General features: G+C 35.1%; 1 protein-coding gene across 1 annotated transcript; it reads right to left on the reverse strand.

Moving 5' to 3' along the window:
- Positions 1–33: 33 nt before the first annotated feature.
- LOC129265059 (uncharacterized) lies at positions 34–15,581 on the reverse strand. The gene is made up of 10 exons (XM_064101349.1): positions 15,564–15,581; positions 14,206–14,291; positions 13,313–13,409; positions 11,754–12,333; positions 10,178–10,264; positions 9,701–9,770; positions 9,128–9,237; positions 7,830–8,028; positions 6,043–6,106; positions 34–5,287 (listed from the first exon to the last, which is right to left on the reverse strand). Exons 1-10 carry the CDS (start codon positions 15,579–15,581, stop codon positions 2,750–2,752), a joined length of 3,849 nt encoding a protein of 1,282 aa, XP_063957419.1. The 3' UTR covers positions 34–2,749.
- Between the last annotated feature and the right edge of the window lie 381 nt (positions 15,582–15,962).

Consider the following 15,962-nt stretch of genomic DNA (forward strand, 5'->3'; position numbering starts at 1 on the left):
ACAAATAAGGATACATTAGATAACTTGTGGGTATTCATTTAACATTCTTTTACACTGTCCAATCTTGACATTCACAGCAACAAAATATGAATACATGTATTGGTTATTAAGAATGATAAGGTGAGTCTTAATCGAATTATTAAGGATGTTCCCATGACCAGGTCTATATTTTGCCAAACATGCAATTTTCATTATCAAATCCATTACTAGTCATAATACAATATCATGTATGAATGGTCCTCATATAAATTGAAGTGATATGACCAGTCATGGTTTTGAGATGATTTTTTTTAAACCAAATAACAGGGATGTAGATTATTACTTTCTAAAAAAATACACATCCTTTTGTTGGGGCATTATGACAGTATACTCATCCACACTGTAAAATAGGAACAGTCCAAAACACCCTTGGGCACATTAACACTGTCTCAAAGGTACCTTGTGTTGGCAGCTCATACTAATGTCCTCACTGATATGTTTTATGGTAACATGACTGATGAGATGAATCACTGAGCTTCCAGTGTGTAAGAATTAAGCCCTGAAAATTGCATCATGTATTTCAAAAAATAAAATAACATGACAGGAGATGGCACATTGTTCTTTCACCACAAAACAATGCATTTATTTATACAAAACAAATTAAATTTTGTATTTTAACAGTTTCTATCCAGTATTTAAGCCAATCATAGATTATCTTGATACATTAATTCAACACCTTCCCATTCCTTGCTGTTGTCAATCTGAAAATCATATTCCAAAGATGGCAAACTTCAAAGATTCAAAACATAAATCCAAAATATAATAGCTTTACCCATGAAAAACTGACTATACATTGTTACTTTGCATTATACGAGGAAAATACAAAAGTTGGTGCTTCCCTAGGGAAATTAATCACAGAAATGATTTAATAAAGCATGTTGACTGAACCATACCAAATGTGCAGTATTTAAAGGCTTTCTGTGTTCCCCCAAATCAACCTAAGAAGACTAGTAGATTTCTGATGTTATACATATAAGTGAACCTAAGCTTATCACGCCTGATCATTTTATTTTGTACACATGTTCATTATTGCATTGTACCTACATGTTATTTACACTGCTTCTTGATAGGCATGATAGCATATGTCTTAGAAATATAGAACTTTCATCAAATCAAATAAAACTATATCTTTTATGAAAATAAGTCTTATATGTACACATATTTTTCTCTGAATTTAAGCATCATAATTCAAAAGCAATTATCAAAATATTACTAGGGACTAGTGTACTTATTTAAAATAGTAACAATACTCCAAAAGTACAGTGTATAAAGTACAGGTATTGTAAGCCATATATAATTATACTGTACTTTCTTGAAGATTGAATAAGACGGAAAAGTTTTACACAATCTATATTCTATTTCCTTAGATAAGGAACTGGTCCAATCAAACAATCATGAAAAGCTAAATACAAGTAATTCAAACTTATCAAGAATACTTTGCAATCATCATTAACCATTAGACAATACTTCATATCTACTGAATGCCAGAGGAAATACATTTCCTCAACAGAAAAACTAGCCACACTTTTATTTTATGATTATAAGAAATTAATAATCTCCTTCAACACGGAATGTTTCAATGAAAATTCACAGCTGATTTCTGATGCCAAGAGTACTACTGAAAATAGCATACATTGAATATGAGATATATAAAAAATGAAAATCATTGGAGCTATAAGAAAAATGTCAAAGGTCAGTTTGATAGGCATTTTCCAAGCATACATAAACTAGAATAGCATTCACATTGTGGTCCAAGAGGCACATAGAAAGTACATCAAATTTATATTCCTTCTGTCATACAGTATTTGCACTATCTGCATAAAGATGAACAAGATTGGATTTTCTTTAACCTAACATACATTTCCATAACATCAATAAAGCGCAATTTGAAAATAACTTTTATATACAGTTAATTCCATCAACCATTATGATCATACTGCACCCCCATAAATACTCCAAAGCACATGTACAGTGAGTGTAGCATGACACATGACTGAGGCTCAAAACTGCACAATCTTCATAAAACAGTGAGCAAGAGATGAAAAAGACTCAAGATTCTTTTAACATAGCATCTACACAGTGCAATTTGAACTTACATGTATGATCTTTTTACACAATTCCATCAACGATCACAAAACCCAAGACACCCCACAAACACTGCAAAGTACATTTAGCGAAACAATGGATGCTCAAAAACTGAAAGTCATACAATATGATGGTCATTACATTTTAACATAAAAAGATGTTCACCATGTGTCAAAATACATCTGTATTTATGAAGAAGTGATATCAGAATGGAAATTAAATTCATCATTAACCAATGTACAATTTAGGTCATAAATTAGTACTGTTAATCACTTAATCTATCAATGTGTCGAGTAGTTATTCAAGCACTGTGGCTGTATTCAGTAATTCTCAAGCCTTAGTTTGATTCTATACCGGTACTCTACATTAACGGCTAGCATACAGGTCATTTCAATCAAGATAATAGTACCATGACATTTTCAAATATTGAGAAATTAAATGTTATAGGTTAAGGTGAGCCTCAGCCCCAAACACATTTAATTTCTGGAATGACAATAATTCTATTTGTAAGTATTCATTAAAGAAATGAAGCATGGAAAAACAGTGATTTACATTACAACACACAGGACATACATGTATGATCATGCAAATACGTATACTTTAATTTCAGCTACCACTGATTGTACTAGAGTTCCCATTCATCTTGGACATGCACAGGAACGGCACTTCTCTGCCTCCTGACACTTGGTGATGCAGTCTCTAAAGGATTCCTTGGAGATCTAGGATATCTCTTTGGGGTTCTGTTATCCCTCTCTGGTGTTAGCCTGCCCTTGGATCTTGCTGGGGATGGAGATTTAACAAGTCTCTTGACTGGTTTGACAGGTGATCTGTGTTTGATGTTGACTGGTCTTCTACTGCTGCTTGGAGTACGCAATCTCACATGCTGTGCAAGATGAACCGGTGTCAGAGGGGTTGCTAGTCTTGGGTCTAATGGAGCTGGTTTCCTGGTCCTGTGCAGCTGTGGCGAGTTGTTATCTCTGAGCGGCTTAACCAGAGGCAGACTGGATGCTTCTTCCTCCACCTCGAAAGCCTTCTCTTTTTTGAGTTTAGCAAAAGAATCACTCTCCTGGAAAGCCATTTTCTGACGTTGAGATACAGGACGTCGTCTTCTAATGGATGCTGGAGTAGAAAGATTCTCTTTGTTGTTGGGTATGGAAACATTCTGCATAGATTTGACATTCCTTACAGGTCTTACAGGAGGTCTGTTGACAGAGGTTGGAGTACTGATGTCAAGCATGGATTGGGAACTCTGAATAGGGCGGCTTTCAATGGAAATTGAAGCAGAATATTCTTCTTTGGGGGTTGAGATATTCTCCATAGATGAACTGATTTTCTTTAAGGATGCTTTTGTCTCAACGGCTGTCAAGAATGATTCATTCAGGTCTCTGCTTCTTGTTGACATTGGATGCCTGGAAGTTTGAAATTCAGATATACCACTGTCCATACTGGTTGATTTGGTCAATGGTGTCAGGGGTTTGGAGACTGTTGTCGTTTCCTTCTGATTGTGTGCACTTTTCTTCCTCATACTACCTTGGGCGCAAACAGAAATGTCACTATTACTTGTAGAAAATGAGTTAAAGAGTTGAATATTAGCTTTGACAATGCTCGAGTTCTTTCTCCTTTTTTTACCACAATGAACAGGCAGGGTTGTTGATTTCTTCATGTCTGCCTTGAGGGCAGCATTTATCAAATTCTGCAGGTCACTATCACTTGTATTGTTGACGCTTAGTGGCACCTTAAATGTGTCGTCTTTATTGACTTGGCCTTCTCCAAAGCTCATAACCTTCCCCATATCATTTACATTTTCATTGCAAGTTTTTAGGTTTTCTTCACCTTTGTTTACTTCAATATTCTCTATGACCACTCTATTCATATTTCCCTGTTGATGAGCAATGTCAGTGTGATCCTGTATGTCTTTGCTTGGTACTTGAACGTCTTTACTTTGCTTGAGGTCTAGTTCTTTCTGCATTTCTTCCTCTTCATTTCCTTCATCTAAATCGGCATCAAGGCTGTCTTGCTTATTTGGAACCTTAGGTGGCTGCATTTCTGATTTTTCTTCTGTGATAGCTCCATAGAGATCTTCTATTGAACAACCCTTTCCACTATCAATCGATTCAGATTTAGACATGGTAGTCTTGCCAGCATCTGGTCTATGCATCACAATCGAGTGCCCTTCAACGATCAAGGATACCTTTACAGTCCGGTTATTCTTTGTGTCTTGTTGAACCGGATGTGCCATCAGGACATCATCAAAATGTGTTTCTTTTATGGGGATGTTTTTGTGATCAGTTGTATCTAGTGGTTTTCCCGTTTCAACAGGAGATGCACTATGGAGATCAGTATGGTCTTTTGGTAAATCTTCAACGGCCATCATAGCACCATCATCGCATTCATAAACACAGGGAGAACAGATGGCTGTTTCCATATAAGTAGTAGCAGGTTGTTTCTCACTGGGTTCTGATGTGAACTGACCAACCTCTGATTCATGGCTACACACATTGATTTCAGATAGCACACTTGATAGACTCTTCTGACTTGTAGAAGGTGTCATGTCCTTAGCATGGACTTCATCCTCAGGTGAAATTTTCTGGTCTGCCATTTCTGCGAAATGTTCATCTTCCATTGAGCTTTTTGTTGCATAGACCATCTGAGCTGCTTTGATCTTCTGCCTGGTGCTATCAGGAATATAGATGGAGGGGCTTGTCCTCTCCTGCCCTAACTTACTACCAATCAGCTGAGAAGCATGCTCTTGCTGTTTCTTTACATACTCCTTAGTGATGCTTGATTCACTTATCATATTTGTATCTACCACTACAACCTTAGGCGATGCAATTTCCCTTTTTTGGGTATCTACAATTACCACCTTTGGGGAATCCCCAGCTGAGAATCTTATAGGCTTCATGGCATCCCACACATCACTCTCGCTATCTGATGTGTGGAGCCTTGCAGATGGGTGAAGGACAGGAGAAGCTCCAGTCAAGAGTCTGGCAGGGGAACTGGGAGTTTTGTTATGTCTGCGAGGTCTTCCGGAAGCATCAAAGTTGGGACTTGGTCGGACTGGATGATCAAAGAGTTTCAAGGTATCTAGGCCTCCCTCTGGTGGTGAAGCATTTGCAAGTCTCCATCCAACATCTTTACTTTCCTTCCTCTTGTTTCCTTGTGTCTGAAAATTAATCACCAAACAGACATTTAATACAAAGGAAATAAGAAAATGTTATTTGGTCAGTCAAATCTCCTTGACCTAATGAAATTTACAATACTATAAACACATTTTAACTATAGAAGGTGATGTTCTTTATCAATAGCTGCCACATAAGCAATGTCTTCTAGCAAAAGGAATATTCTTTACTGTTTTTTTTTAGCGTCATATTCAATGACGGACTTTGCTGGTAATTTAGTAAAATCCCTATTATTTGTATTCCTTTTCAATTTCATTGTTGCCTAACATGATTTTGAGGGTAACATCACATCAATAATCCTAAGTCATTTTTTTTCAACTTCCTTCAATTTGATGCAAATTCCTTTTTTACACTCTGTATATAGTGGTCAGTGTTTGTTCAAGCATTGAATTAATAAATGAATTAATGAATTAAAATTTGATTTTTGATAAATTTACAGATTGTTTGTATGGTTGATCTGTATTCTTGATTTCACATAATGATCAAGGTAACCAAGAGAATCAACCCTAAAATCAAGCACTCTAATCTTTGTTTTGTGGGGCCTAGAGATTGTCATTTTGTCATGGTTTGATGAGTACACTTCATAAACGAAACGTTTGCAAGAATATTCCATTAATACATTATAACACATACCATTTGAATAGTGACAGTATTCTGTTATAATCTGTATGAAGTTAATATCAGGGTGGACTTTTCCATTTGGAAAGGCATAAATTGCCAAGATAAACTAAAGCCTTACCTTGCTTGGTCTTGGAGATTTGGTAGAGAATGGTTCTCCATCAAGATTCATTACCAACGATCTCCTAGGATATAGATAAAAAGATGGGAGGTTAAAGAAAGACAGAGACAAAAATTAGATATCCAAAACAATTTTAAATAGTTATAAAAATACTTTGATTAATCTTTAGCATGACATTACAGTTTAAATTGTGCAAAAAAGAAAAAACATGCTTTATGCCAGTACAGTTAAAGGTCAAGTCCACCCCAGAAAAATGTTGATTTGAATCAATAGACAAAATCAAACAAGCATAACGCTGAAAATTTCATCAAGATCAAACGTACAATAAGAAAGTTATGACATTTAAAAGTTTCACTAACAGTTCAGTGATATGCTTATGAGAGTCGATGATGTCCCTTACTCACTATTTCTTTTGTTTTTTGTTTGAATTAAACAATTTTTCAATTTTTACAGATTTGCCGATGAGGAACAACTTGACTGAACCATAAAATGTTAAAACAATGGGAATTCCACGTTTACGGAGGAAAACAAACTTTGTTTCACACTACAATGAGAAGAAAATTAGTATATTTCATGTTTCATATAATACAATACAAAAGAAATAGTGTGTGGGCGACATCATCAGTCCCCATCATTTGCAATATTTTGCATACCGACCAGGATGTGCATATGTGGAGCGTTGTGGCCCAGTGGATTAGTCTTCGGACTTTGAAACAGAGGGTCGTGGGTTCGAATCCCAGCCATGGCGTAATTTCCTTCAGCAAGAAACTGATCCACAGTGTGCTGCACTCAACCCAGGTGAGGTAAATGGGTACCGGTAGGAAGTAATTCCTTAAAAAGCTGTGTGCGCTATGAACGCCTAGCTTAGCCGGGTAATATAGGAGCGCCTTGAGCACCTAATTACAAGGTGGATATGTGCGCAATATAAATACCCTATATTATTATTATTATTATATAACCTTTTTCTGAAATCTAGCGAAACTTTAAAATGTCATAACTTTCTTACTTTTCTTTTACATCCAATTTTGTTAAAAACTTTCAGTGTTATGCTTGTTGGATTTTCTGTTTTTATTCAAATCAACTTTTTGTTGGAGTGGACTTGTCCTTTATGACAGGAGTGGTCACAAATAAAAAGATCTGAAAAAGCTGAAGAGTGTTGAAAAAGTCTGAAACAGAAAGAGCTCCCATACTTTTTGTACAGAGGAAGGCCAAAAATAAGCTGAAATTAAGCTGAAAATCTAAACAAAAAAATCTGAAATCAGATCTGAACTCTCACACCCCTGCTTTAAGTTCAAACCTCTATATAATGATATTACTCCAAGAATTCTTCTCAGACCGGGATATGCAAAAAATTTCATTCCCAGCTTTAATATTTTGCTTAATTCAAAAGAATTTTTTGGTTCCCAAAACAGATTCAATTGTCTCTAGACCTATACATGGTAGTCTGGCCTTGAATTAGCAAGTTGTTTGTGTATTGTATCGTATCAATAAAGCAAAAATTCAGGTTTCACACATGATTTAGTATCTGCGCTTAGAGAAATTGCTCTAACCCTCCCTTGAGTGCCTCCACTTCTATGCTATGTATCTTCATATTCTCCTACACAACTTGTTTCTTTGTTTTCTCCCTCAGTCACTCCTCACTTCCAGATCCCCATGTATTTATAAAAAAAAGAACCCTTCATAATAATCACCAAAGTCAATAATAATTAATACTTTCATAATAGCACCCCGAAAATTAAGGACATCAGTAAGAATATACATCTACCTTTAAAATTATTTGTCTTTACCTTTTTAGTTTTCTTGCACTAAGTTCCTTGAACCTCTTGAGTTTGCTCTTGGGTGTTCCTTGACACCTGTAATGTCCTTTATGGGTGAACTCACTCCCAGCCAGCCTGCCAGGGGTGTGTCCTGCAAAGGAGTCATCAGCATACACAATGGATGGTGTATCATACCTGAACAGTGTCTCCCCATCTGCTGTAACAGCATCTGTATTCAGGAGTTAAAAACAAAATAAGACAATACATTTCATCTAGAATACACTCTAGTAACATCATGAAAATAAACTGTATTACAAGTCTGGTCAAGATATTGTGAGTTAGATGTATCTGTTGTTCTGAGGGCATGAATAAAACATGAAGAGCGCCAGCTAGCAACCAAACAATCCATTTATACCTCAAATTCACAACCAAAGTTGGCTCATGTCCACGCAATGTTTACATCATGAGCACAGAATAATTGATTCAGGTAAAGGTAATTGAGAATAGGTTGGAAATTTCTATGCTAGTGTGCAAACCATTATTATGTAACAATAGGATTAACATTTTGTGAATTTAAGGTTGCCAAATAATAAGTGATTTCCCTTCACTGTTCAGTGATTTCAATTTAGTAAATTTTCTTAAATTTCATGAATCTATTTTTTTTCTGATTCTATTTGGAGTGGTCTACTAAAGGCTTGGGTTGTCTTTTGAATTGGATCCAAGCCAATGAAGTCATTAATACATCTAATGTAGAAACTTGGGATAGCTATATCTGAAGTAATTTTCACTGAATTCCTCTCCATTCAATCAGAGTGTCGATCTGAACATCAAAATTTAATTTCATTAAATATTTTCTGAATGATGCAAAATTTGTATTAATGTAACAAGAGGGTAATATCAATTTTTAAGAGGATACATTAAACAAAAGGACATTGTTCAAACCCATTGTGATCATACAGTTAAAGCGTTATATGTCATTCATATTCATATGATAAGTACCAATAGGAGGGAGCATTTCATTAAGATACTGGAACTCCTTGCATCCGAGTGACTGAGAGTAAATTAGTCAGGAAAATCGCTGACAAAATTCTTCATGAAATTCTTCCATGGTAAGTAACATACATTTTTTTCCTTTTCTATCTGTTTATTTATTTCCACTCATTGGTTGAACACCCTTTCCAGCTGAATACTGGTCTTCTAAGGGATCCAACCAATGATAAAAAAAATTAACAAACAATACTTAAATGATTGATCAGTAATGCACTTTTTCTGAGCATGGTGTGATGAATGCAGTAATTTCAGAGTAACAAGGTCAAAGTTGATTTTACCCCTTTCACCAAGAGCTGGTTGATTTGGTGTTCCTTGGTGAGTCCTATGAAGATGTAAACCAGGTTTGCTAAACTGAGGATCAGTTGTCATCTTGTGCAACAAAGCCTTCCTGAAAAGTAAAAAAAAGAGGGGGAAAAACCCAAATATGTTAAAATATAAATAACATTTAATTACAGTACACAGATGGAAACTAAGGTTTTACATATAACAGTATCACTCTTTGCCTCTTTCAAAGATAATTTGTGATTTCATTCCATGTTTTGTTTGATGGTTTCATCTTATGCAAAAAGCTTTCCTTTAAAGTAAGGCAATAAAGCAAAATGAATAAGAAATATAATTTAAAAAATGAAGTAGAATAAAAAAAAAAAGAGAGAACTAAGATATTGTACTACTGGTCTTTCATATATCATTTGTGATTTAATTTGATTTTTCCTGTAACAGGATAAATTGCACATCTACAAATTAATGGACAATCATTGTAAACAATATTTATGATTTTAAATTATGGAACATAATACAAGCATTTAGTGTAAGACAAACATTTTGAGGCAAAGCTGAACTGTGAAAGTTACCTTTTAGTAGAAGTAAATGCACTCCCCAGGTCCTCACTGGCTTTTCGCTTCATTATCTTGGGAGACTCCGCTAAAATAAGAATAAATTTAGAATAACTCAATAAATTGTTATGCATGCTTGGTTTAAAACCACTTGGTTTTCAGATCGGCTTCCTTATTTGGCTAAAATCCATTGGTTCAAATTCAAGAGGTTCAACTAGGAGGGGCTACAAAAATTCCAATATAAAATGTTAGCTATACATACTGGATAAAATAAACTTTTCATTAGACCAAGTGAAAGGATGCAGAACTATCCATTCATACCCAGGCTGATCATTGTTTTAATGTGAAGACTTTCAAAACTTGCTGGGATATGGAGTATCATTTCAAATGTTAGATTTTTTTCAATGATTGCAGTATATGTATCCTCACCTTTTCAAACAAAATATGGCAACTTCAAAGAGGTAAAACTGCTGAAGTACTTAAAGATATACTCACTTGCATGTGTATCTGTTGATAAGATGTTCTCTGTTGACGATGCTGTTTTCAGAATACCTAAGCTGTGTCCAAGACCACTAACAAGTACTTTGAAATAGAATGAATAACATAATGAAGAAGTTACACTTTAGGAGTGAACTGTCACATGTACTGGTATCACAAGATTTGCTACTTCTTTCTTTTCGGCATTCTTTCTACCATATACCCTAACATGGGACCACTTGGGCAAAACAAATCAACAAAATAAAGAATCTTGTAAACATTTTAGGAGGGGTATGTCAACAGCCTTTTAGAAGTCATCTGTTTTAACCCTAAAAGGACTCGGCTATTTGAGATGAATTGAGGACGGGGGGGGGGGGGGGGTTCCATGATGGCCCCCCTTTCTGATCTTGGCCGCCGTTCACACGATCACGCCAAAATTTGGCACGCACACTCTTTACCACATAAACTACAAGCTCGTATAAAAAAAATTATGAAAATAATATTTTTTTTATTTATTATTAATAAAATATGCAAATTTATTCATGAAAAACATTATTTGCATATTTGACACCTAATTTCACTTCAAATTTTCTTCTTTTTTGCAGATGTCATCTCTGTAATCTAATTTAAAGGTTTCCACAAAGAAAAATTGTGAAAACACATTTTTTCCTTATGTATTTCTTTGTTTTTAGAATTTCTTATGTATTTCCTTGTTTTTTAATCTTTTGTTTTTTATTGTTTTTTTCAATGAAAATTATTACAGACCATTTAACAACTAAATTAAACCCTAAATTAAGCAGACCAATTAGAATGAAAAATAATCACCCTTATATGATTTTCATCTCCCATAGACTTTGTACACAAAGAATAAAATTGAGCAATTTTCGGCATGACATTGTCTCGTAAAAAGTCATGTGACGTCGCGATGCTATACCCGTATGTCAAGAATTTGGTCTCAAAAGTTGCGCGAGACTTCAAAAAAATAAGTCATACAATTTTAGGGCGCTATCTTTTTGCGTTTCGGAAATATAGCGCGAAGCGTCGAGGGGGGGCCATCATGGCGCCCCCCAGTCCTTTTAGGGTTAATGTGAAATCAAAATGTTAAAAACAAGAGGGAATTAATATAATAAGATGCTCACTAGGCCTAGAAACAAATCCCAAACCCACTAACTGAATAACTCAAAAATTACTATTCAATTTATTATAATATCTCAAAATATCATAGGTAAAAGCCAGTAATTATGGGAGAATGTTAGTCAGTTTTATGGCAAACATTCATTATAGACCATGACTAATTTGTACCTATATAGCTCTTTATAAAAGCATCACATAGTGAGACAAACATTTTTATTTCACTTATCAATTACTTTTCATTGTTTTTAATACCAACTTACACTGCCTAGCATATATATCGCTTTTCACCATGGGATAAACATTTTATGGTGAAAAGAGTGATATTCCCCATTTGCTGTGAGTTATTTGACATCAAGCTGAAGCTCTACCCAGAGTTATGATTTTTCAGAATAAATGCTTTGGAGTATTTTGGTCTACACACTACAAAGCACTTTAACAAAGAGCGTAATATACGATATACCTTGGAATGATGGTCCACTCTTTCTGCGTCGTCTGGACAATCTCCCACTCTCTTCTAGATTATCATCACTCTTTTCAAGCTCATCTTCTGATGTAAGACGATCCAGATTTTCTCTGGATTGGTTATGTCCTGTGATCTTCTCTATCATCCAGTCAGGCACCTCACCAATCAGCCTAGCATTCTCAATCATTAAACTAACCATACTTGTCTGTAATCCAATCATCTTTTCTGGGTTCTTCTTATCAAGTGCTGTAAATGACCCAAATAAGCTGGGTGTGAACACCTTGGCAAGGTTGGTTACATCCATGCGGTTTTTCTCTGACTTGGAAGCAACACGGTGCAGGAAGAATGCAGTGAAGCGCAGGGTCTGAACATTGAGTGATGGCAAGAGATGGCAGATGTTAAGAATGACCCATCGCTGCTCTGCAATGTCTTCAATCAGTGAGCACTTGTAGAAGGCACTCTGGAGTTTAGATGATATAAGTGGCTCAGGGAGGTTGTGGAAGAAGTATTTGAAGAGACTGCAAACATCAGCTGGATTAGCATCATTAGGAATGCAAGATCCATTTTCTAGGTTTTTCTAATGGTCAGGTGGATGAAAAGAAACAAAAAAATTACTTGAACAGATATTCAGGTTAAAGCAAAGATATGAAATTCTATAAAAAAAACAGAAATTATGAAAATTATTATACTCACGAAATAGCAAGTTACTGTATACCAAAGCCTATATCAAGTTCAAAATATACTCATCTACAAAGATTATATATGTATTGCTTATGACATACACATTTCTTGAGAAACTTTCATCTACTTTTTTTAGCATACAGTTTGGGAAATAACTATAACCACTTTCCTCCTAAACTGATCTGATCATTTACAGACTGTCAAACCTGCTTAGCCTTCCCAATGAGTTTGGTTTCCTTGATTTTCTTCAATGAAACTTGTATTACAAGAACCTTTCCATGAAGATCACCTGCTCAGAGAGACTACATTTCTTGTCTCACTTCGGCTGTCTATATATACCTGTAGGGTAAATGTTTTATAAGGCTTTTTGTGAGTTGTGCACAACTTTAAGAGCGTCTGGTGACCTATTCTTGCATGAAATAAAGATTCTCAATAATTTGTATGATTTACCATCAGCTAAAATTGATTATTCAATCTCTTAAAATTAAAACATCTGTTCCTAACAAGCAGGGAAAACTTGGGTCTATCTCAGTTTAGCACCAAAAGGGACACAAGTTATGCATATCTTACAAACAGCTGTTTCAACTGTGCCTTTTCACTGTCATTCATCTACTTTCAATCCATTAATCCACACATACTTGCCTACTCTGGAAGCCAAGAAATAAGAACAAGCTGCTAAGAAATTTCCAGAAATAGGAACATTCTTAAATTTCATTTTCAATACTACATATATTTTTTCATGGGAAATGGCAACTTTCTTTTCCCTAAAATAGGAACATTCCCATTTAATAGGAACACTTGGAAAGTACACTATATGCACACATGAACTTATGGAGTGTATAATTATAACTGATCGGCAATAGGATTATATAAACCTGTAGATCTCTCTGTCTAGATTTGGAACCAGAGATGCGAAATATGCCCTCCATGTCCAGATGATCATCAAGAAACTTTGTGCACTCCAATAGAAATCTGAAAATAAATATTCCATTCATTACAGATATGAATATCAGAAGTTAATAAGAATTAGTATTCTTTTTTTTGGGGGGTCCTTGTCATGCTGCTAAACTAGTTTAACTAAATACATGTGGAAAATATATGATAGGTCAGTAATCATTATAGCAGCATGCTCAAACTGAACCATGTCACTAAATTTAGATGAACAAGGAAAAAAAGGAAAAAAAGAAGATATTAACAATAACAAATGCATCCACTTGATATTTTTCACTTCAAATTCATATGTATTCAAGCTCAATATAAAATCAAACTGTAAAGGCCACCGCACACCTTACGACTGTTCGCGATCCGATTTTGGAACAAATCGCATTTTGCTCATTTTCTGAAAATGTGAATGGAACATATCATTTATTTGAGGTTAAAATTAATTGAAAGAATACTAATATAACCATTTTGAAAAATTGCAAGCCTTTATTTTGGAGTAAAGGCCAAATTAGTTTCAAATTGTAGCCAATTGTACGACTGCTATGACGTCATTACGACTAGATATCAATTTCGCTTTTATTCTAAGAAGGATGATAGCATAGTTACAGATTTGAACATAGGTATTCGTACGATGATTTCGAACATTACACAGTAAGATATTCCAAGTCTCAATATTAGATCAAATTCTACTACATTTTATTCTGAAATCTGGTCGCAGACCAATCGTAAGGTACAACCCAAATCAATTCCTACAATCATTTTTTTTTTAAATACCTTCATACAAGTTATGTATTTTTTGTACATTTTTCTGCAATGTTTTTCTCACCTTGGAATATGGCATCGAGATTCCTCATCTTGTACAAGTAGACAGGAATGTAATGCTTTGCCAAACAGGCTAGATGTATTAACATCCTGCAAAAAATTAAAAAGTATTAAACATGAGAAAATTAATCAGTTCCATTTTAAGAAATCAGGTACACGATGTGTGCATTTGCAAGGTATTGTAAGGGTTGAATTATATGTCATGTAATGTTTACTTTAATCTAATTGTCTATTTTATACTTTGCTCTCCATACTTCTCTTCACTTCCCATTTCTATACCATTGTCACACACCGTTTCTGTCATTCCTTGGTTTCTACATCACAGAAATTCCCACTGCCATTCCAACTACAGCTCCACATATTTCTCTATTATCATCAAAATTCTTATCTTTATTCAGAACATTGTAGGCTCCACTCATATCATACTACATAATGGTTCCTCTTTATCCCTTGGTTCTGTCATTCTTGAACAACTGGCCATCTTACAGTGTGAACATGGCACATGCATAATGTCATGTCATCATGTAGGGGAAGGCAGGGTAAGTTGAGCATAGGGGCAAGTTGAGCCACCGCCCCCAGGCCAATAATGAATTAGTTAGACATTATGGTGGTGTCATGTATTGATGACCCATTACATAACCCTTAACCCCACCACATTGTTTTCAACTTTGAAACAAAAAGTACTTTTTTAGAGGGAAAAATACAAATTTCAGCCAAAAAAGTAAAAAAGGGTGTGAAATAGATAAGTGTTTTTTACACACACACTTCTTTACATATAATAAAGCATATGAACAACATTGTCAGTCCAAGTATGGATCTTCATTCTTGTCACAGTTTTTTACATGATGGATAAATAAAAGAAATGTGTGGATGCGAAATTATCGCATTAAGTTCGGACTGGGGTAAGTTGAGCCAGCAAACATGGGGCAAGTTGAGCCATGGTAATTCGTATGGTAATGTAAATGAAAACACAATCAAACCTTAAAAAGCCATCGATATGCAGGCAGAAAAGACAGTTCTTTTACTTTTAGAGAATGTTAGTATTTTTAGAGAATTAGCAAGTGAAAAGACTTTAAATAAAAAATTGACATGCTGGTTCTTCCCGCATACATTTTGTACATAGTTTTTGTGGCTCAACTTACCCTCAAAGGTGGCACAACTTACCCCACAGATGGGGCAAGTTGTGCCACTTGACATCGTTTTTTTCAAAGGTCACAACGACTTTCAGTGTGGGGGTAGAAAGTTGAATATAGGTGAAAAAGATTTCCCAATAATCATATTTAAAGGCAAGGTACTTATTTCTACAATATTATTAGTCATATCAATTCTATCATGCAAAATGCAAAAAGTGTCACAACTTACCCCGCCTTCCCATACCATTTGATCGCCAGGGTGGGAAAATCTACATGGGAACATCTACAATCATGTACACTTACATGTACATGTTTGTAAATGTCTGAAAAATCAGGGTAACTTTAGATGTGGAAACTTTTGTTTCTATTTTCTCAATTAAAATTGTTTTGAAGGTGGGTGTTTCATAAAGCTGATCGTAAGTTAAGAGCGACTTTAAGAACGACTGGTGATCCTTTCTTGTGGGAAATGATATTGACCGTTAAATGTTCATTGGCAATTATTTAAAGCGTAAGAGAGGCTCACCAGTCGTTCTTTAAGTCGCTCTTAACTTACGAACAGCTTCATGAAACACCCACCAGGCTTCCACTGCAGGGTAACCTCAAAATGTAGTCTTTCTCCAGTGTTGCC

Source organism: Lytechinus pictus, chromosome 7 (genome assembly GCF_037042905.1).
Source record: "Lytechinus pictus isolate F3 Inbred chromosome 7, Lp3.0, whole genome shotgun sequence".
Lineage (NCBI taxonomy): Eukaryota > Metazoa > Echinodermata > Echinoidea > Temnopleuroida > Toxopneustidae > Lytechinus > Lytechinus pictus.